Genomic DNA, 22895 nt, shown 5'->3' on the forward strand with positions numbered 1-22895 from the left:
TCCATTGTTTCCCATCCTGCACTGAGTGGGAGCTGCGCAGGAGATCAGATCTGTAGAATTGAGAGACAAGCTGTCACTTGTAAACCCAGAAGCCAGACTTCTGGGTTTACAAGTGATAGAGATGAACAGGGAGGAGAGTGTCTGAGCCAGAGGTGGTGGAACTGAGTTCCACCAAGTTCCAGCTGAAAAAAAGGGCCCTGTATGCATAGAAGGTAAATATGTACAGCTGAACTGTGGAATAAGAAAAAAATTGAAAACATATAAGAGTCATGTGTATTCTTGAATCTTGGTGTACTTTGTGTATTTCTTCCAGATCTGTGCAGTAATCTAGAGTGAAACTTTCCCTCTGTGCAGGAGCTTCCTGTAATACAGACCAATCACTGTTGCTCTCTATCATTTTGCAGGGTGACTGGTCTTGTCTTTCCCCCTGCTCTCTGCTCAGGCTATGTTTAGTCTAGTGATGAAGGCACCACTACTTTTGTAGGATAATAACTGCATTGGCAAAGTTACATTTGATTGGTGAAATGGCAGCAATTACAATAGCAAAAGTAGTGGTGCCTAAGAACAGGGGCCCTAACCTGGCAGTAAGTATATGTGAAAATAAAATGTCTTACATCCTTCACTATCCCACAACCTCATGCTCCACCATTTTATCTTATAGTAACAACTATTATTTTGTTGAAATATGGACACATTACCTCTTCTTCTTCTAGTAAGATGACACGGACCACTTTTATGTGAATTGCATTACCAATGCTTGGATCGTGAAACAGTCCCGCGACCTATGAAAGATAACAGCAAATTAATTTTACACCTATGAAAGCTTGTCCTGAAAAATTGTATGTTAGTGCAAATAAAAAAAGTATCACGGACAGTACTCAATTGTCTCTGCCCCAAGTGCACTAATACGGCTACAATGACCTCAAGAGGTTAGACACAGTAACTTTTATATCTCCATAGCTTCCAACTATCCTTGGTTAAAGAGTCTGTCCCTCTTTTGGAACCAAATCGCTCTGTCCTTGTGTGGAAATCACTGTAATATGCACTAGCTTTTGGGTCCCATGCCATGTTCTCTGACAGGGATGAGGTGGGTATTGTGATGTCAACTCCCTGCCATTCCACCTCATCCAATCCAAGAATGCTCTGCATTTATTATTGAGAAAATGCTCTCTGAATTGAGCCTGCCCTGAGTGAACAACCTCACGTAGAAGGGCAGCCACTTGGCACAGGACCCGGAAGCTAGTAGAGATTACTGCAGCAGCAGTGCCTGCTACAATGATTTCCAGTTTCCATAGGGATAGGCCAGGCATGGAACAAACATACTTACATTGCAGAACCATGTAGGAATTGCCACAACTAAACTTCAGTTGTAATACAAACTTGCCAGGCTTTTCAGAACATTCCAGCATATTCTTATAAAAGCACGTTGGTCAATTTAATTTCATACACTGAACTTACCATATTCATCACAGTGAAGATATAGGACTCCACATTCTCGCTGCCATGATATTCAATCATTTTGGTGTCAGCAACAACCAACGTTTCCACCCATCTCTCTTTACTGATTGACCGCGGGGAAATTCTTCGACCCTTCATGTACTTCCTCTCCCACCTCTCCCGCTGAGCCTCTTGTTGCAGAACATACTTGTAGCTATCTGAAATAAAGTAGGGTTCAGATTTACAATTCCCATCACCCCCACTGAACACCAATGATATGGAGGTCTTCTATAACTCTCATTAACCAGTGCTGTGAGGGGGTATTTTATTACTCCCACTGACATCAATGCAGGGGTTTTCAATTACTTTCACTGAGTCCAGTGTTGGGGGTCTTTTATTACTTTTTTTGGAATATGTTTTATTTAATCATAGAGAGAGGTACTAACACAATGTGAAGATAGATGTCCAAAAGCTAAGCAACTAGCATGTCAATAAAATATTAATCATATCAAAAATAATACAAACAACAAATAGTTACAAACAGCAGATGATATTATTAACATTTGGTCAATAGAGAAAAACAATTATAGAAGTGGTGGGCGTAGGACTGATGTTAGACCTTAGTCTCTAACTTGGCATCAATCCGTTGTTGAAGAATTGGCTTCCAGGAAGAAGAGAGATATGAGGGAGAGAAAGATGAGAAGAAAGAAAGAAGATAAAAAAAAAAGGAGGGGAGGATGCGTTGGGAGAAGGGGGAGGGGGGGGTAGTTGAGAGGAAAAAGGGAACAGGGTGTGATGGGGGTCTTTTATTACTTTCAATGACACCAATGCTGGTTGGACTTTTATTACTCCCATTCAGTGCCAGAGCAAGGTCATCTAGAGCCCAGGACAAGCATGCCAAATTGCACCCCCCCCCCCAAGATGTATGAGCATAATGTGTAAACAAAAGTACCATCCTCCCCAAAAAAAAAAATCCTAATCTGCATGCATACCCCCTAAGCATAAATCCCCTATTCTCCCAATACAAATCCCCCTCCTACTGAAATCCCCTTCCCAGCACAAATCTTTGCCCCCCCAACCTCCCCCCCAGCTCAAATCCTCTCATTCTTCGTATGCCTCGAGCACAAATCCACCCCCCTAAAAAAAAAAAAATACCCCTTTTTTAGTACAAATACTCTACCCGTCAAATTTCCCCTCTGACCATAAATCTTTTTCCCCAATCCCCCATCCTAGCACAAATCCCCCCTAAATTTCTCCTCTTAACACAAATCCCCCATTAATTCCTGCTAGCACAAATCTCTCCCCCCCCCCCCACCCCATTACCTTTTTGAACACAAACCCCCAGAATTTCCCTCCTAGCTCAAATCCCCTCAAATCATCACTCCTAGCACACCTGCCAAATTTATGCTCCTATAAAAATCCATATGCCCTGCCGCCCCCCCAAATTCACCCCCTCAACACAAATCCCCTCCCTAAACCTCCGTGTGGTGCCCCCCTACCTCACATGATACCACAGTGCCCAGGGCAGCTGATCCTCCTGCCCACCCCATGCCCATTGACACCATTACTGGGGCACCATTCATCCCACTGACTATTGGTGCTGGACAACTTATTATCACTACAGATAACTTACACTGAGCCTATATTTCTCCCACTTACAACTGGTGTAAAGACATGCTTAAAACAAATAGCTCAGGAAATGAAATGGACAGTTTCAACTTCAGCAAAATGTCATTAGATGAATATAATGTTTTTATCATACAGAAAAAAAGATACCCCAACCCAATAATGCAAAGCTGTTCCAATAGACATGATTTGCATGCATTACATTAATACACTACCTTATTTTATGATGCTCTGTGTTGCCAAAAATGTATTATTCCAATCCTGAAGCCACTGTTCCAGTTCCTCAGTTAACAACAGCACAGCAGCCTACTCATCACTTAGACATGCCCTTGGGATGCCACCAGTACATCTTTGTAAATACAGGTACATCTCATAAAATTAGAATATTATAAAAAAGTTAATTTATTTCAATAATTCAATTCAAAAAGTGAAACTCATATATTTATATTGAGGCATTACACAAAGAGTGATATATTTCAAGCATTTCTTTCTTTTAATTTTGATGATTATGGCTTACAGCTAGTGAAACCCCAAAATTCAATATCTCAGAAAATAATAAATAATACATAAGACCAATAAAAAAAATATATATTTTTAATACAGAAATGTTGGCTTACTGAAAAGTATGTCCATGTACAGTATAGCATGCACTCAATACTTGGTCAGGGCTCCTTTTGCATGAATTCCTGCATCAATGCGGTGTAGCATAGAGGCAATCAGCCTGTGGCACTACTGAGGTGTTATGGAAGCCCAGGTTGCTTTCATAGTGGCTTTTAGCTCCTCTGCATTGATGGGTCTGGTGTGTCACAGATTCCCTATGGGGTTTAGGTCAGGCAAGATTGCTGGCAAATCAAGCACAGTGATACCATGATCAATAAACCAGGTATTGGTAGTTTTGGCAGTGTGAGCAGGTGCCAAGTGCTGCTGGAAAATGAAATCAGCATCTCCATAAAGTTGATCAGCAAAGCAAAGCTTGGAGAGCTCTAGAATTTCCTGGTAGAGGGCTGCGCTGACTTTGGACTTGATAAAACACAGTAGACCAACACCAGCAGATGACATGGCTCCCAAAATCATCACTGACTGTGGAAAATGTTGCATTTCATTTGGAAATCAAGGTCCCAGAGTCTGAAGGAGGAGTGGAGAGGCACAGAATCCAAGTTGCATGAGGTCCAGTGTGAAGTTTCAGATGTCAGTGATGATTTGGGGAGCCATGTCATCTGCTGGTGTTGGTCCACTGTGTTTTATCAAGTCCAAAGTCAGCGCAGACCTCTACAAGGAAATTCTAGAGCACCTCATGCTTCCCTCTACCGACCAGCTGTATGGAGATGCTGATTTCATTTTTCAGCAGGACTTGGCACCTGCCTACACTGCCAAAAGTACCAATACCTGGTTTATTGATCATGGTATTACTGTGCTTGATTGGCCAGCAAACTCGCCTGACCTAAACCCCAAAGAGAATCTGTGGGGTATTGTCAAGAGGAAGATGAGAGACACCAGACCCAACAATGCAGATGAGCTGAAGGCCGCTATCAAAGAAACCGGGGCTGATCGCCTCCATGCCATGCCGCATTGATGCAGTATTTTATGCATAAGGAGCCCCAATCAAGTATCGAGTGCATACTATACTGTACATGGACATACTTTTCAGAAAGCAAACATTTCTGTATTAAAAATCCTTTTTTTATTGGTCTCATGTAATATTCAAATTTTCTGAGATACTGAATTTTGGGTTTTCACTAGCTGTAAGCCATAATCATCAAAACTAAAAGAAAGAAATGCTTGAAATACAGTATATCACTCTGTGTATAATGAATCTATATTAAATATATGAGTTTCACTTTTTGAACTAAATTACTGAAATAAATTAACTTTCTGATGTTCTAATTTTATGAGATGCACCTGTATTAGTACCCAAGAATTTCTTCCTAAGGATCCAGCACTATCAATCGACTACTTCAAGCATTCCTTTAATTAGGCTGCCTTTATACAATTCACAGTAATGTGCAAAAATTGTTTTTTAACACATTTGCTATAATCCAATGCTCCAAATTGCTGTGGTCTGAATTGACCCTGAATGTAGCCCTCCTCTGATGTGTATAACCATGGTGTGCAAAGTACAAATACTTTGTGCAAAGTTAATTGACCCATAATAACCAAACTGAAATCATTATTATTTCTAAGGCCTACCTGTATAATGCACATTATGATTACCCACTTTTGGATCGCCCACCGTGTATTTACATTGCTACTTTGACATTAAGTACTGGAGATATGGTAGCAGATAGCTGCCATAACCCTGGAATTTTACTACACGGCCGGTGGTCCTCTTTCACATAAAAGTGGTCACAGCAGTGGATTTGCTGCTGGATCACTTTTATGGGTGGCGGGAGAGGTGCCCACCTCCCTTCTGCCACATCCTAGTCGTTTTCCCCACTTACAGGAGTTGTTGGTAGCGGGGAAAACAATCCGGGCCCTTTCAGGTCCTCGGCAGGAAGTCGAGTGAGGGCAAGATGGCCCCCACTCAACTCTATGGCCTTGGAGGACTGGAGCGACATCAGACGTCGCTTCTGCCCAACGGCCTTAAAGGGCCTATTTTTTTTTTTTTTATTTCTTTTAAAGGTACAGTAGATGTGAGATCTGAGGTCCTTTTGATCCCAGATCTCACATTAAAGAGGACCTGTCCTGCTTATTTCTTTCACAAGCAATGTTTACATTCCGTGTATCAGGAATAAAAGTGATAAAAAATTTTTTTTTAAAGGGACAGTGTAAACATAAAAAATAAAAAGTAAACTAAATAAGAAAAAAAAAAAATTTAAAGCGCCCAATCCCTGCAAGCTTGCGCGCAGAAGTGAATGCATACGCAAGTCGCGCCCCACATATGTAAACTGTGTTCAAACCACACATGTGAGGTATCACCGCGTTAGTTAGAGTGGGATCAATAATTCTTATAGCCATAGATCTTCTCTGTAAATCGAAACTGGTAACCTGTAGAAATGTTAAAAGCGTCGTCTGTGGAGATTTTTAAGTACCAATGTTTGTTGCTATTCCATGAGCCTGTGCAATTTTGAAGCATGACATGTTAGGTATCAGTTTACTCGGCGTAACATTATCTTTCACATTTTAGAAAAAAATTGGGCTTATTTTATCGTTTTCTTATTTTTAATTTTAAAAAAAGTGTATTTTTTCCCCCAAAAAATTGTGTTTGTAAGACCGCTGCACAAATACAGAGTGATATAAAGTATAGCAATGATCTCCATTTTATTCTCTAGGTGCTCTGCTAAAAATATATATATATATAATATTTGGGGGTTCTAAGTAATTTTCTAGCAAAAATACTGAATTTAACTTGTAAACAACAAGTGTCGAAAATAGGCTTGGTCCAGTGGTTTTACAGAAACTGTAAAATCATTAAGCTTGTACAAGTATATAATAAATACGTCTGTTTCATAACCCTAACTATGATTTTATTTATATTCATTAAAAACGATACACATAATTTAACCAATCCCACAGAAAGCTGGTAATTTACTTTCTTGCCAAGCTTTCCGATGAGTGTCACCGTTATGATTTTATTATTATTCAGATTGATCAAGGAGAAGTGAAAATTTTCATCAGCAGGTAAACACTCTAGTAATCATCCCTGGTGACATCAAATGAACATTTTACAATGACAAATAGCTGATGAGGGATTTACTCGATGGGAGAGAAAGGATGATGTTCTGAATATACATTTTCTACGGTTTATGACCTTAACATGGTACACAAAATCAGTAATAAATCCACAGCAGCTAAATATATTTTTCCTGTGAATTTACTATACAGTACTATTCTTGTACCAATGGTTTTCTTTTGTAGAAAAAAGAAATAAAAATGTGAGGGGGCATTTTTCCATAGACCACCAATGTAAGAGGACATTACAACTTTCACAGTTTGTGCTTCTTTTCTGTCAATTTTTACTTGTTAAACTACTTTAAAAGGGAGCCAATTCTGACATTTCTCACATAAGTGTTAAAATCTGCATCTTTTTACTATAAAATTACCTACAACCCCTAAACATTATATATTTTTTTAGCAGAGACCCTAGAAAATAAAATGGTAGTTGTTGCAATTTTTTATGTTGCACAATATTTGTGCAGCCATTTTTAAAATGCTAATTTTCAGGAAAGAACACACTTTAATGAATTTTAGTGCACACAAACACAATATAGCACCCAATTTCTGGGTATCATATAAAAGATGATATGATATGATATATCAGCAATAGGCCAATAGCTCTCTCAACAGCCCCCCGGGATGCTGCGGTGACCTCTTGCTGTAGAAAAGGGATCTCTGTAAAGAATGCCTCCAGAGATTCAGCTGTGGGAAGGAGCGTGGGTGAGGTTACTCTGGTCTCCCTAAGGCAACGGTGAATATGGCATCACTGTGGTCTGTCCTGCACTGCGGCGGGATGATCTGTGTGCACCAGGACTGATGTGCATTCCTCGGCTACCGCGCTGCAAAGAGGAAGAGGTTTCCAGTGCATTCTGATAAAAGCTGTTACACCACTTTCATTTCTCCTTAATGTCCTGTGGGAACTGTATTCTAAAGGTCCATAAATCCCATCCTGTGATTTATGTTTCAAACTACAATTCCCATGATCCTCAGAGTTCTGCATAGAAGTCCATGGGCTTTATTGGATATAGTTTTCCCTCTGCTGACTAGAGGGGATAGTGCAACACAACATTTAGCATAACAACAGAAAGTGAAATTGAAATCATTGTAAAAAAGGGGGAATGTCTCCTTCTCCATGTTTCTGTAGTTCAGTGTCTGGCAGCAGTGGCATGGAGGGAGGGGGAGCCACCTGAGAGATGGGGTGAAAATTTGCTTTCACTATTTACAGCCAATACGTGGGAAGAGAAGAAAACAGCCAATTATGGGGCAGGAGTAGTAGTGGTTTAATAGCGGAGCGATTGGTCTGGGATTGTGAACAGCAGTTTTCCCCTATTCCACCTCCCTTGTTACTGAGCTCCAGTGGCAGAACTACCAGAGTCACAAAGGTTGCACTTGTGACTGGGCCCTGGCATTCTGCCATCATGGGGAACAGCAGGTCGGGCTGATGCAGAACATGTGAAAGGGTCCACTTGTGGGACAGTGATGCTCAGTTCACACTGCTGCGACCTCCAAAGTCATGTGACTTGCCTGCAATTTCTTCCTTGTGACTTGCTTGTAATTTTCTTGTGACTTTTGTAATTTAACATTGCAGTCTATGACACTCAAATGGCACCAAAGTCACAGAAAAGCAGTAGAGGAACCTTTATTGTCACTGCCACTTGAGTCACAGTGATTAAGATGGCACCCACTGAAATTAATGTGTTTTGCAGCAGTGTAATCTGGGGATTATAAAGGGGCCATAGCAGGAGTAAAGGGCCCCAGGATCAGTGGAAAAGGTCCTGGGACCAGGGGAAAGTGCCCTGGCAGTCAGGAGAACCCTTAATGATTTCTTGCACTGGGACCCTGAAGGTTCTAGTTATGCCTCTGCTGAGCTCCTATGTATTATAGTCCTCTGTGAGGATGCAATTCACTACATCATTGACCTGGAACCATGTGTGAAAGCTTAGGGCTTCACAGGGGAGCAGAACAGTGTGGTAGAACCAAAACAGTGGGGCAACACATCCTCCTGATCTAACACTGGTAGTTGTGTCACTCCAGATTGGACAGCAGGGGCAAGAGACGTCCACTCATCATCTTGGTCTCCATCAAGTACATAGCATTCAGTGATGTAGCACCCCCTAGCATTGCCAGAGTGCTAGTGTTAGGATTTTTTTGTGTAGGTAAATTGTTCAGGCTCACATGCAGCATCTCTAAGACCTTCTCCTACACCTAGAAACATGCAGAAGGTTCTAGAAGGATGGGAGTGGAGGGGAGGGTGAGCTGTCTGAAGTATTTATGAGGGCCCTGACCAATCTCTGATGGATGATTTGGCAGGATGTAGGCCCCCTCAAATACTCAAGGTCAGCCCAGCTGGGGCAGAGTGAATTTGAGTGGAAGATTGAGATGGAGTGTTTGGCTGTCAGAGGCCTTTGAGAGTAGCCCCCTTGTCTGGGGGGGGGGGGGGGTGAACTCGGGCCTGGGCTCGGGTGTGGAAGAGACCCATTCTCATGACACATGGAGGGATCCTGACCAGGAGGCACAGGAGCAAGGAGAGGACAGCAGGAGAACAATCTCCAGGGAGAAAGACAGCTGGGAGGGCTGGTGACTGTTAGAGTCAGAAGACTGAGAGGCATGCCTGAAGTGACTGGGTGCAAGCAGTCTGGGATGGATGCAGAGTCAGTCTGGGAGAACTAGGGAGAAGTAGCCAGGAAGGCTAGTGAAAAGGGACAGCTGCAGCCAGGCTGGCTGGCAGTGCCTAAAGAGGTGGTACTGGGGGCAGTAGCCACAGGAAAAGGACAGCTAGCACCAAAGACCTCTTTATCTGCTACACTACCAATGGGGCCCGCGGTCCCTGCCTGCAAAGAGCATATGCTACAGATCTGACTGAGTTTGTGTAGGATCATCTTTACAGTGCTAACTGGTCCTGGGAGATGTAGTTCTACAAGCAATATTGTGCTGGAGGTAGAAGAGGAGAAGTGTGTGTGTATATACTGGATGTATATAGTTTGTGTGCCTGAAGATTTTCTCCTTGATCAAGTGGGCATCCCATAATAACCCTATCTCCATCCAAGTTCAATCCCTCTAATAATATACAAAGAAAAACAAAAAACTGCAAGGTCTCCAGAGTAAGTGGAAAATTTGCGTGCCTGGCTGTGAAGGGTGGGAGATACCCATATTCACCAGCGGCTCCTATGGGGGTAGCACTACAGTGAGAAGATTTACTGAATTCATTTTCAGAAAGCTGACAATTTTTTTTACTTTTTCAATAGTGAAAACAAAAAGATATAAGACAATTAGTTTGACAAAAGCTAAAAAGGGGCCAACTTACAGAGCATTCAACGGAAAAGCAGGGTTAAGAAAGATGAATCCCAAAGAGGAAGACACCAGTTGTTAACATCAAGCCTGATAAATAGCTCACTAAATTCATTTTCATGGGCTCACAGAAGCTCCTATTAGCTATGTTTGACGCAAAGTTCGCCTAAGCAGGTCAATGAGCGAAATTGAACGTTTTTCCAGATTCCAAATTTGTAATTTTGCTTTCAAAATAAATTTTGCAAAAATCACCCCATTCATCAATTTCTTATAAGTGGAATAATTTATTTTTAGCAATGTTTTTTTGTAATCATTTGTGGCAGAGTGTTGTCCAGCCAGGGTCTAGAAAGAGGTTGTGACCCAAAATTCTCAACCAGACGGGTTGAGGGGCTCCAGGGAGCTTGTAACACGAAGAAGAAACTGGCTTTTCGGGTTTCCTCAGTGTTTTCTAAAGTCCATTTTGGGATCTGGAGCCTAGGGATTTCTAAGTGACATGGGTGGGATGAAATCTCCAATCCTGGGTCCAGGTATTCAAAATAGCCAACATACTATTTAGTCAGGTGTGTGCTGGGCTTTTAGTAATGACCAGACTTGTATAAAGTACTCGAAATTTCTACTTGAGTAAAAGTACAAGTGCTCGATCAAAAAATTACTTGAGTAGAAGTGGAAGTGCTCGCAGAAAAAGTTACTTAAGTAGAAGTACTAAAGTATTCAACATTTTTTTTACTTAAGTATTGCAAGTAGTTTTTTCAAAAAATTTGCTACTTAAGTACTAAAAGTAAAAAGTACCAGTAGTTTTGAAAAAAAAATTCTACTCAAGTACTGAAAGTAGAAGTACAAGTACTGTGTTATGTAGTTATTAAAGAAATAAGTCAAAAGTTTGAACATCATATTGTTTTTATTATTTCAAATGATTTATTCAAATGATTAACCTGTGTTTGTTAGTAGTTTCTTGATGCACTTTAAGCGCTGTAGCACCATTTATTTGTTTGTTTCATATTTTCTTTTTATTGGAAAGATTTGGTATAGCAGCTTTTATTATACACAGCCTTTATTTTCGTATGCGCTGATTTACAAATGACATTATACACATTTTTTTGAGCTTTATGCAACCTGACATCTACTGTTCTGGCAGTGGTAATTTTTTTAAAAGTAACGAGCAACTATGCAGCACAAAAAAAAAAATACTTGAGTAGAAGTATCGAAATCATCGAAAAAATGTAGTGAAGTAAAAGTAGAAGTAGGAGAAAAAAATTCTACTCTAGGAAAGTACAGATACCGCATTTCGGTACTTAAGTACAGTACTTAAGTAGTTCTACTTCGTTACTATACATCTCTGGTAATGACCTGACCATGGTTCTGGGTTCCACCCTGGCAGTCAGGAGGTCTGGCCCAGGAGTCAGGAGGGCTCAACGTGGGAGCAAGTGCAGCGAGTTAGTCAGTGAAAAGTCTGTAGGAGACAGACAAGGGTCTGGAGTGTAAGACCAGAGCAGCAGTGCTGCGAGTACAAGCCAGGAGGGCTGAATGTTGTTTATGTTGAAGGAGAAGAAATGCTGAAAACCCCTGTGAGGGAAACCAATGATGGTGTTTACTGAACTTTCTTTTAATAAAAATTGGCAAAAAAAGCCCTTAAAAAGAAGACAAGCTCATGGTGGTGTCCTTTAACGCTCTACCTTTTGATGCTAGTTCTTACACAATAGAAAAGAAAAGAATTGTTTTGAACACTTTTGGTATTGTTTTTTACACCTTCTGATCATTGTTTTTTACAACCATCACCTGCGGTGGTTCCCTGGCTCTTTCATTCCTTCTGGAATCCCAAGTCAACAGTAAACAGCCAGGGTGGCTTCACACAGTGGAGGTGAAGGAATATCCATTTACTGATCTCTTCTGTGATGAATGAAGTCTGAAATGACAATAATTTTGTCACTTCTGGTTTCAGAGCTGTCATTTCCTGACTGTTACAGCCAGGCAAGCAGCTGATCAAGCACGATCTGTGCATTTTTAGCTGCTTCAGAGGGCAGGGGAGACATTAGAGGGGTTCTAATAGTTTCCTGATGACTCCATAAAGAGTTACTGTCACCTGCCCAAAGTTATCACACAAGAGACTTGTTATCCCTCTTGTAATAGCAATAAAGTTAAATAAAAAACAATACCGTATATACTCGAGTATAAGCTGATTTTTTTCAGCATGTTTTTTCATGCTGAAAAAGCCCCCCTCGGCTTATACTTGAGTCACGGTCTCACTTACCTTTTCCCCGGTCAGTGCGCATGCGCCGCCACCGCTCAGGAAAGCCCGTACACGTTCGGCTTTTCCCGGGCAGACAGCGCATGCGCTGTGACGTGTTGGCGCTGGGCGACGCCATTTTTAAATGTAAGGTGGAAAGGTGAGACCCCTCCACAGCACTGCAGGTAAAGGTAAACAAGACTCCTGTACCATGCCCACAGCACTGCATCTCCTGTACCATCAGTGCCATATCTGTGCCATATACTGTATGTGCCATGCCTGTACCATCTGTGCCATATCTGCGCCATTCCTGTACCATCTGTGCCATGCCTGTATCATGCCTGTACCATATCTGTGCCATGCCTGTACCATCTATACCATCTCCTGTGCATGCCTGAACCGTCTCCTGTCCCATGCCTGTACCATCTCCTGTGCCATGCCTGTACCATCTTTTGTACCATCTCCTATACCATGCCCACAGCCCTGAATCTTCTGTACCATGTCCGCAGCCCCTGCACCATGCCCGCAGCCCCTGTTTTGGGTCTCGTGGTGATCCAGTTGGGTCAAGTAGCTGCTGCATTTCCCACCCTAGGCTTATACTCGAGTCAATACGTTTTCCCAGTGTTTTGTGGTAAAATTAGGTGCCTCGGCTTATATTTGGGTCGGCTTATACTCGAGTACATATGGTAAATACAACGTGTAAAGACAAAAGTATGACAACATAAATAAAAATAGTTTTAAAACATTTTAAAAAGCACCCCTGCCTGCCTGCACATATACGCAAATATAAACGCGTACATACACACGTATGTAAACAGCAATTGCATCACAAATGAGGTATCGCCGTGAACATCAGAGTAAGAGCAATGATAGTAGGGCCATCATTCATGATAGTTTGTTTCCATTGACCGAAATGCAATTTTGAGTCTTGACACGTTTGTTATCTATTTACTCAATGCAACATCATATTTTATATTTTACATTTTACAAAAAAATGGGTATTATAATGTGTATGTATGCACTAAACTTTATTTTAGTGTATTTTTACCTGGATTTACATTTGATTAAGAGCTGAGCTATTACCATGTGAAATAAAACATTTCAACAGCCACAATTTTAATCTTATTAGCCTCTGCTTTCAGAAAATATATTATATTTGGGGGTTCTAAATATTTTTTCTAGCAAAAAATGCTGATTAGAAGATGTGCTTGAAAAATTGCCCTGGACAGCCAGTGGTTAAAAGGTAAAACTGAGATGTACATAAGTTTAGTCAGCTTTATAACACTAAGATCTTCACATTTAACAGTTCTATATTGAGTTTTTCACACATCAGGCTCTCTGATCATCTAAGACTTGTGTTTTGTAGCATTATATAACAGAAAACTTATTTTCAGACAAGTTCAGTATTCTAGTCCCTATCGGCATATATTCTAAATAAAATTAATACAACTTTTTAACACCATGTCAACACGGACACACTTTAGAAATACATTTATTTATCTGGAAATTATATCAAACAACAAATGTTAGTGGAAATCAGTAAAAGTAATTAAAGTATATGGTGCAATTAGTAAAGGCCAACAACTAATTTTAAAGTGGCACAAATATAATTAAGTGTAGTTTGCTCAGTGTCTTTTCTCGTTTCAGCTATGAAAACTGTTTTTTCACGGTTTAATTTAAATAAAACTTCAAAAGCAGAGAAAAGCAATAATAGGATCATGTACATAAGGTTAGAGGAATATTGCGCTATGGGCAATGGTTTTTATATTTCTAGAGAACTGCGTACTTTGAGCAAAATGGTAATGATACTGGAATCAAACTACAGCAATCAAAAGGTAAATTAGGAAACTGCGGAACTAAATGGCTCGGAGTTTATGAAAACTTTGGGGAAATCATTTCTACAGCTGTACATGCGGAGTCCAAAATTGCTTGCTTGATTAAAGTCTTTTTACATGGGTACAGAGTGTTCAAAATGGTCCAAGTGTGGCTAAAATAATACACTGTGTGTGTTGTTTTCAATGTAGGATCCGTCAAATATACGTATTTAATTTTAATTGGCTGTAGGATCGTGATATCAAACTAAAGTTTTGCTGTGTTTACTTGTCAAATAATAAAGCATCATATCATATACAGTGTATATACACTATGTTACCAAAAGTATTAGGGTGCCTGCCTTTACATGCACATGAACTTTAATGGCATCCCAGTCTGTAGGGTTCAATATTCAGTTGTTCGAGACCGCACTCAGGGTGTTATGATGAAATCAAAGGTATCTTTATTCCTCATAAATAAAGTAGACAGACAGTGTACAAACAGACGTGTGTAACGCTCCTGCGTTTCTTATATGGTGTGGATTTTCAGCTGCAGAAATAGTTCCACGTCAGTAGTCATGTAAGAGATATGCTGAGATACCATTCCCAACCTCAATGACTCATCATGTGTGGAAGGTCTTATTTCAGCCAGTAAATACACACAATTAGCAAACTGGTTCCTAGAGTGACTTTATGTATGTGGTAACACAATGATGAAGGTTGAGGGATAGGTTGAGTGGAGGTGGTAGGTGATAGACACTTGAAGGTGAGACAGTAGCAGATGGATGCAGGAAGGTTTAGCAATGTTGTATGATAGCAGATGATAGAATAGCAGGTGGACATACAAAAGAGATCAACCCAGTGCAGAAAAGTAGCAGTAGTCTCAAGAGCTTGCAGTTGTGATAAACAGTCTTTACTATGCAGAGCTAGATAGTGTAAGCTTAGTATAAGTTTATAGAGAATTCCCCTGCGGGGTACTTAGCACTATTAGCGATACAGCCGAAGGGTGGTTCAGGAGAGGCGGATGATCCAGTAGCGGGATACAGGGATCAGCGCAGCGAGGTTCCGTCAGCGAAGTAAGCTTGCAAGCATGGAAGCTTCAAGCAAGGTTAGCATCCAGGTAAGGGTGTTTGAACGAACACATGTGAGTGAGAACCGGCGCTTTAAATAGCCATCTAGTCCGGCGCTGGGTGATGACAGCTCCAGTCTTAAAGGTGTATGCGCACCTTTCCAAAAGTAAATGGTGGGGCGCATACACTTGTGGAAAGTGTAATTTAGGGTACCAAAGGTACCGGAACATTACAATACCCCCCCCCTTAAGGCCTGCTCCTGAAGGCCTCTGGAGCTGGTTTGTCTGGGTATCTCGCATGAAAATTGCGGATTAATCTAGGGGCATGTATGTCAGAGGTGTTTAGCCAGGTGTCGTCTTGGGGCCCATAGTTCTTCCATCTAACCAAGTACTGAAGTCTTCTTCTGTAGATACGAGAATCCAGAATCTCTTTTATCTCGTATTCTTCTCCACCTTCAACTTGTACAGGAGGGGGAGGTGGAATATTAGGCCTTATTCCTTGGTCCGGAACATGGGGTTTTAGTAGCGACACATGGAAAATGGGATGGATTTTTAGGTCCATTGGCAATGTAAGCTGCACTGCAGCTTTTCCAATAAGTTTCTTGATTGGGAAAGGTCCCAAGAACAGAGGTCCAAGCTTTTTGCTAGGGATCTTCAGTCTCAAGTTTTTTGTTGAGAGCCAAACGAGGTCCCCGATAGTATACTGTGGAGAAGGTCTTCTACGAAGATCATAGTACTTCTTTTGTTGACTGTGAGCGTGTGCAATGGTAGTATTTAGTAAACCCAGAGAATCCTTTATTTGGGTAAGATAGTCTGAGGCTACTGGGTTATTTGAAGGAAGGATGCGTGGAGGGAGAATAGAGGGATGGAACCCATAGTTCAAGTAGAACGGACTCTGCTTGGTTGTACTGTGAGTTGCGTTGTTGTAGGCAAATTCTGCCAGGGGGAGAAGATCCAACCAATCATCCTGTTGGTAAGAAGTGTAACAACGTAAATACTGCTCGATGCATTGGTTGACTCTTTCAGTCTGTCCGTTGGTCTGCGGATGGTAAGGAGAAGTGAGCTTCCGCTCAATCCGTAGTATGTGACATAGTTCTTGCCAGAATTTAGAAATAAATTGGGATCCACGGTCAGACAGAAGAGTTTTTGGGATACCATGTAATCTGAAGACATGTTTCATCAGGAGTTCTGCCGTTTGTTTGGACGAAGGTAGTCTGCGAATAGCAATGAAATGTGCCATCTTTGTCAGATGGTCCACTGACACCAAGATGGTATTAAATCCTTTGGAAGGAGGCAATTCTACGATGAAGTCCAATGACAAAACCTCCCATGGAGTTCGGGGTATTGGTAGACTGCATAGTAGACCGGATGGTCTCGTAGTGTCAATTTTGGACCTGGCACAGACATTTTTGTATAGATGTTTTCATGTCAGGCCACCAGAATTGTCGAGAAATCAAATTGAAAGTCTTTGTCATACCCATATGTCCTGCCATAGGCACATCATGCGATAATTCCAAGATCTTGGTGCGTAGGGTAGGTGGTATGTAAAGTTTGTCGTTGTAGTAGAGGAGGCCTTCTGCATCAGTATTTAGTTGTGGTGGGGGTGAATCCAAACTTATACCATGCAGAACCTCTTCCTTTAAGGAACGGACAACTCCAATAATACGTTTGTGAGGTATTATAGGAACGGAAGGGATTTCAAAGTAGTTTTCTTCAGTTAGTCGTGATAGTGCATCCGCCTTTTTGTTCTTATCTGCAGGTGTGTAGGTCACTAGGAAGTTAAACCTTAGAAAGAATAGTGACCATCGTACCTGTCGATGCGAGAGAGTTTTGCTAGTCTGAAGATATTGGAGGTTTTTATGGTCCGTGTATATAATTATTGGTAGTTGGGTGCCTTCGAGTAAATGTCGCCAATTCTCCAGAGCCAATTTTATAGCAAGCAGTTCCTTTTCACCCACGGGGTAATTTATCTCGGGACTGCTCAGGGATTTAGAAAAAAAAGCGACTGGATGAAGTGGTGAAGTGTGGGTAGGTCGTTGGGAGAGTATTGCTCCTACTGCCATGTTTGACGCATCTACCTCCAGAATGTATTGGAGGGATGGGTCTGGATGGCGTAATATGGGAGCGGAAGTAAACCTTGTCTTTAACAAGTGGAAAGCCTTATTTGCTTCTTCTGACCATTTAAATGGTATTTTTATGCTAGTGAGCTGTGTGAGGGGTCTCACAATAGCAGAAAAGTTTTTTATGAACTTCCTGTAGAAATTTGAAAATCCCAGGAATCGCTGTAGCGCCTTGCGTGTAGTTGGTGTAGGCCAATCCTGAATGCAGGATATTTTACTCATGTCCATCTCGATTCCTGTTTTGGATATGATGTAGCCTAGAAAGAGTACCTCATCTTTATGGAACAAGCATTTCTTCAGCTTCACATAAAGATTATGTGCAAGCAATCTCGATAATACAAGTCTTACATGACTTATGTGTTCAGACAGGGTCCGTGAATATATAAGTATATCGTCCAGATATACCACAACACAGACATCTAGTAAGTCTTTAAAAATATTGTTTATAAATCGTTGGAAAACTGCAGGGGCATTGCATAGGCCGAATGGCATCACAAGATGTTCGAACAATCCGTATCTAGTTCTGAATGCAGTCTTCCACTCGTCTCCATCACGGATTCGAATGAGATTGTATGCTCCTTTCAGGTCTGATTTTGAAAAATAGGTAGCTCCACGCACCTGCTCAATGAGCTCAGGGATAAGCGGTAGAGGATAGCGATCTTTTATTGTGATAGCATTCAATTTCCTGTAGTCGATGATAGGTCTGAGACTTGAATCTTTATTGCGAACAAAAAAGAGTCCTGCTGCTGTGGAAGAAGTGGAAGGTCTAATAAAACCTTTTTCCAAGTTCTCATCCAAATAGGTTTTGAGATGGGCAAGTTCATCCTGTGAAAGAGGATAAACATGACCGAACGGCAATTTGCTATTTGGGAGTAGATCAATGCTACAATCATAGTCTCGATGAGGAGGTAATGCTTGAGCATTTTTCTCAAGAAAAACCTCAGAAAGATCCTGATAATATAGTGGTGCAATCTCATCTGTCACCACAGACAGAATCTTCCCGGAAAACGGGAGGTTACACGTTTCCTCGCAATAACAAGAAGGGAAGGTCAAGGACCGTTTCTTCCAATCTATGGTTGGTTGGTGTGTGTGCAACCAGGGAAGTCCCAACACAATGGGAAAGTGGGGTGATGGTATTAAATCGAAGGTAGAAGTCTCCCTATGAGACTCGTTAATAGTGACTAGAAGTGCTTGTGTCTGATCGGTGATCGGACCAGAGGATAACGGAACACCGGTAATAAGACTTACTGAGACAGGTTTGAGTTTAGAAATAATAGGAATTTTATTTAAAGCAGCAAAACATATATCCATATCATTTCCACAAGATCCTGTGTCAATCATGGCCTTAGTAGTAATCCTGTTCTGGTCCCACTGTAATGTAAAAAAAACAGAAATGTAGGGGTTAGTGAATGAAGTTGTCAATCCTCCTAGGGAGACATGTGAACACTCACCCTTCTTTTTGTTGACTAGGGGACAGACGTTTATCTTGTGATCCGGGGATGCACAGTACAAGCAGAGATTTTCATTTCGTCTTTTGGCTTTTTCCATAGTTGATAGCGGTGGGCGTATGGTTCCTACCTCCATAGGAACGGGGTCAACGGCCGAAATCCGAGAAGAACTGGATAATGGCATTCCCATTTTCTCAGCCTTTCTTTCTCGTAGTCTTCTATCTATGGTAATACTGAGTTGTATTAGTGCATCCAGGGTTTTTGGCAGATCCGCTCGGGCGAGCTCGTCCTTAACAGTTTCTGATAGGCCAAGCCTAAATTGGGTTTTCAGAGATGCATCATTCCATTCTGAATCAAGGGTCCATCTCTTGAACTCTGCGACAAAGTCTTCTACAGGCCTCCTTCCTTGTTTCAAGGATCTTAACTGAAGATCAGCAGTACTCTGCCTATTGGGGTCATCATATAGGCTAGTGAGCTCTGCCAGGAACAAGGCATAGGAGTTGAGAAGCGGGTCGTTTTTCTCAAAAAGAGAATCTGCCCAGGCTCGAGGATCGTTTGATAGGTAAGAAATAATAGTACAAACCTTAATGTGATCAGTAAGGTAGGTACGAGGTTTTAGCAAAAAAAGTAACTCACATGCGTTTTTAAATTCGCGAAATTTTTTGCGATCGCCTGTAAATACCAAAGGGGGATTTATCTTGGGTTCAGGGGACTGAGCAGAGGTAAGTTGTGTCAGTCTAATTAGCTGCTGCGACAGAGCCTGATTGTCTTCTTTTAATTCAGCAAGTGCGTGTATTAACGCAGATACTTGCTGTTTTAATTGTGTCACCTGAGTGGTTATTTCTGCTGAATCCATTTTTTGGTTCGTTCAATCTGTAACGCTCCTGCGTTTCTTATATGGTGTGGATTTTCAGCTGCAGAAATAGTTCCACGTCAGTAGTCATGTAAGAGATATGCTGAGATACCATTCCCAACCTCAATGACTCATCATGTGTGGAAGGTCTTATTTCAGCCAGTAAATACACACAATTAGCAAACTGGTTCCTAGAGTGACTTTATGTATGTGGTAACACAATGATGAAGGTTGAGGGATAGGTTGAGTGGAGGTGGTAGGTGATAGACACTTGAAGGTGAGACAGTAGCAGATGGATGCAGGAAGGTTTAGCAATGTTGTATGATAGCAGATGATAGAATAGCAGGTGGACATACAAAAGAGATCAACCCAGTGCAGAAAAGTAGCAGTAGTCTCAAGAGCTAGCAATCTAGTTATGCAGTTGTGATAAATAGTCTTTACTATGCAGAGCTAGATAGTGTAAGCTTAGTATAAGTTTATAGAGAATTCCCCTGCGGGGTACTTAGCACTATTAGCGATACAGCCGAAGGGTGGTTCAGGAGAGGCGGATGATCCAGTAGCGGGATACAGGGATCAGCGCAGCGAGGTTCCGTCAGCGAAGTAAGCTTGCAAGCATGGAAGCTTCAAGCAAGGTTAGCATCCAGGTAAGGGTGTTTGAACGAACACATGTGAGTGAGAACCGGCGCTTTAAATAGCCATCTAGTCCGGCGCTGGGTGATGACAGCTCCAGTCTTAAAGGTGTATGCGCACCTTTCCAAAAGTAAATGGTGGGGCGCATACACTTGTGGAAAGTGTAATTTAGGGTACCAAAGGTACCGGAACAGTACAACGTGTCGGGTTGACGCGTTTCACAACGCTGTAGGTCGCTTACTCATAACCACAAAGATACCTTTGATTTCATCATAACACCCTGAGTGCGGTCTCAAACTTGGATTTCTTCTACTCTTGGATGACGGATCTGACCTGCACCGGGTTTGGAACATACACCTGAGCGGCTTCCCCCCCCATTGTCTCAATATTCAGTTGACCCACCCTTTGCAGCTTCTGGGAAGACTGTCCACAAGGTTAAAGAGTGTGTCAATGGGAATGTTTGACCATTCTTCAAGAAGCGCATTGTGAGGTCAGGCAATGATGTTGGACAAGAAGGCCTGGCTCGCAGTCTCCGCTCGAATTCATTCCAAAGGTGTTCTATCGGGTTGAGGCCAGTAAAGTTCCTCCACCCCAAACTCACTCATCCATGTCTTTATGGACCTTGCTTTGTGCACATTTGGTGGAGGGGGGATTATGGTGTGGGGCTGGCACATTACTGACTGTGGAAACTTCACACTGGACCTCAAGCAACTTGGATTCTGTGCCTCTCCACTCTTCCTCCAGACTCTGGGACCTTGATTTCCAAATGAATTGAAACATTTTCCACAGTCCGTGATAATTTGGGAGCCATGTCTTCTGCAGTGGTCGTCTTGGAGGTGTGTTTGGGGTTGTTATCATGCTGGAATACTGCCCTGTGGCCCAGTCTCCGAAGAGATGTGATCATGCTCTGCTTCAGTATGTCACAGTACATGTTGGCATTCATGGTTCCCTCAATGAACTGTAGCTCCCCAGTGCCGGCAGCACTCATGCAGCCCCAGACCATAACACTCCCACCACCATGCTTGACTGTAGGCAAGGCACACTTGTCTTTGTACTCCTCACCTGGTTGCTGCCACACACGCTTGACGCTATCCGAACCAAAAAAGTTTATTCTGATCTCATCAAGCAACAGGACATGGTTCCAGTAATTCATGTCCTTAGTCTGCTTGTCTTCAGCAAACTGTTTGCGGGCCTTCTTGTGCATCATCTTTAGAAGAGGCTTTCTTCTGGGATAACAGCCATGCAGACAGATTTGATGCAGTGTACAGGGTATGGTCTGAGCACTGACTGGCTGACCCCCACCCCTTCAATCTCTGCAGCAATGCTGGCAGCACTCATACATTTATTTCCCAAAGACAACCTTTGGATATGACGCTGAGCACATGCACTCAACTTCTTTAGTCAACCATGGCAAGGCCTGTTCTGATTTAACCTGTCCTGTTAAACCGCTGTATGGTCTTGGCCACCATGCTGCAGCTCAGTTTCAGGGCCTTGAAAATCTTCCTTTAGCCTAGGCCATATTTATGTAGAGCAACATTTTTTTTTTTTTGAGACCCACAGAGAGTTTTTTTGCCATGAGGTGCCACGTTGAATTTTCAGTGACCAGTATGAGAGAGTTAGAGTGACAACACCAAATTTAACACACCTGCTCCCCATTCACACCTGAGACTTTGTAACACTACCGAGTCACATGACACCGGGGAGGAAAAATGGCTAATTGGGCCCATTTTAGACATTTTCCCTTAGGGGTGTACTCACTTTTGTTGCCAGCCGTTTAGACATTAATGGCTGTGTGTTGAATTATTTTGAGGGGACAGCAAATTTACACTGTTATACAAGCTGTACACTCACTACTTTACATTGTAGCAAAGTGTAATTTCTTCAGTGTTGTCACTTAAAAAGATATAATAAAATATTAACAAAAATGTGAGGGGTGTACTCACTTTTGTGAGATACTGTATATAAAATATATGAGTTTCAGTTTTTGAATTGAATTACTGAAATAAATTAACTTTTTGATGATATTCTAATTTTATGAGATGAACCTGTATGTACATATCAGAGGACGGCTACATTGAGGGTCAATTCGGATCACAGCAATTTAGTGTATTGGATTACAGCCAATGTGAAAACACAATTTTTGCACATTACTGTGAATTGTATAAAGGCAGCCTACCTAAAGGAATGCTTGAAGTAGTAGATTGCTAGTGCTGGATCCTTAGGAAGAAATCCTTTGGTTCTAATTAATATACAGGTGCATCTCATAAAATTAGAACATCAAAAAGTTAATTTATTTCAGTAATTAAATTCAAAAAGTGAAACTCATATATTGAATATTGATTAATTACACACTGATTGATATATTAAAAGCATTTCTTTATTTTAGTTTTGATGATTATGGCTTACAGAAAACCCAAAATTCAGTATCTCAGAAAATTTAAATATTACACAAGACCAATAAAAAAAAAAAGGATTTTTAATACAGAAATGTTGGCTTACTGAAAGGTATGCCCATGTACAGTATAGTATGCACTCAATACTTGATTGGGGCTCCTTTGGCATGAATTACTGCATCAATGCGGCGTGGCATGGAGGCGATCAGCCTATGGCACTGATGAGTTGTTATGGAAGCACAAGTTGCTTTGATAGCGGCCTTCTGAGCGGAGGTCGGTTCCATGCCCCACTTGAGACTCTTCTCCCCTAGCCAGCCCCAACTGAGCTGTCCCATCCCCACC

General features: G+C 41.6%; 1 protein-coding gene across 2 annotated transcripts in view; it reads right to left on the reverse strand.

Moving 5' to 3' along the window:
• The window catches only part of ADAMTS12 (ADAM metallopeptidase with thrombospondin type 1 motif 12), a 788736-nt gene that overhangs the window by 381485 nt on the left and 384356 nt on the right, over positions 1-22895 (reverse strand). For both annotated transcript variants that reach the window (XM_082272461.1, XM_082272462.1), the window contains exons 4-5: positions 1459-1655; positions 699-782 (exon numbers count right to left, since the gene is read on the reverse strand). In XM_082272461.1, coding sequence (XP_082128587.1) covers positions 699-782; positions 1459-1655 — 281 coding nt within the window. The remainder of the gene's footprint in view (positions 1-698; positions 783-1458; positions 1656-22895) is intronic.

This window comes from Pelophylax lessonae (assembly GCF_965119305.1).
Source record: "Pelophylax lessonae genome assembly, chromosome: 1".
Classification (NCBI taxonomy): domain Eukaryota; kingdom Metazoa; phylum Chordata; class Amphibia; order Anura; family Ranidae; genus Pelophylax; species Pelophylax lessonae.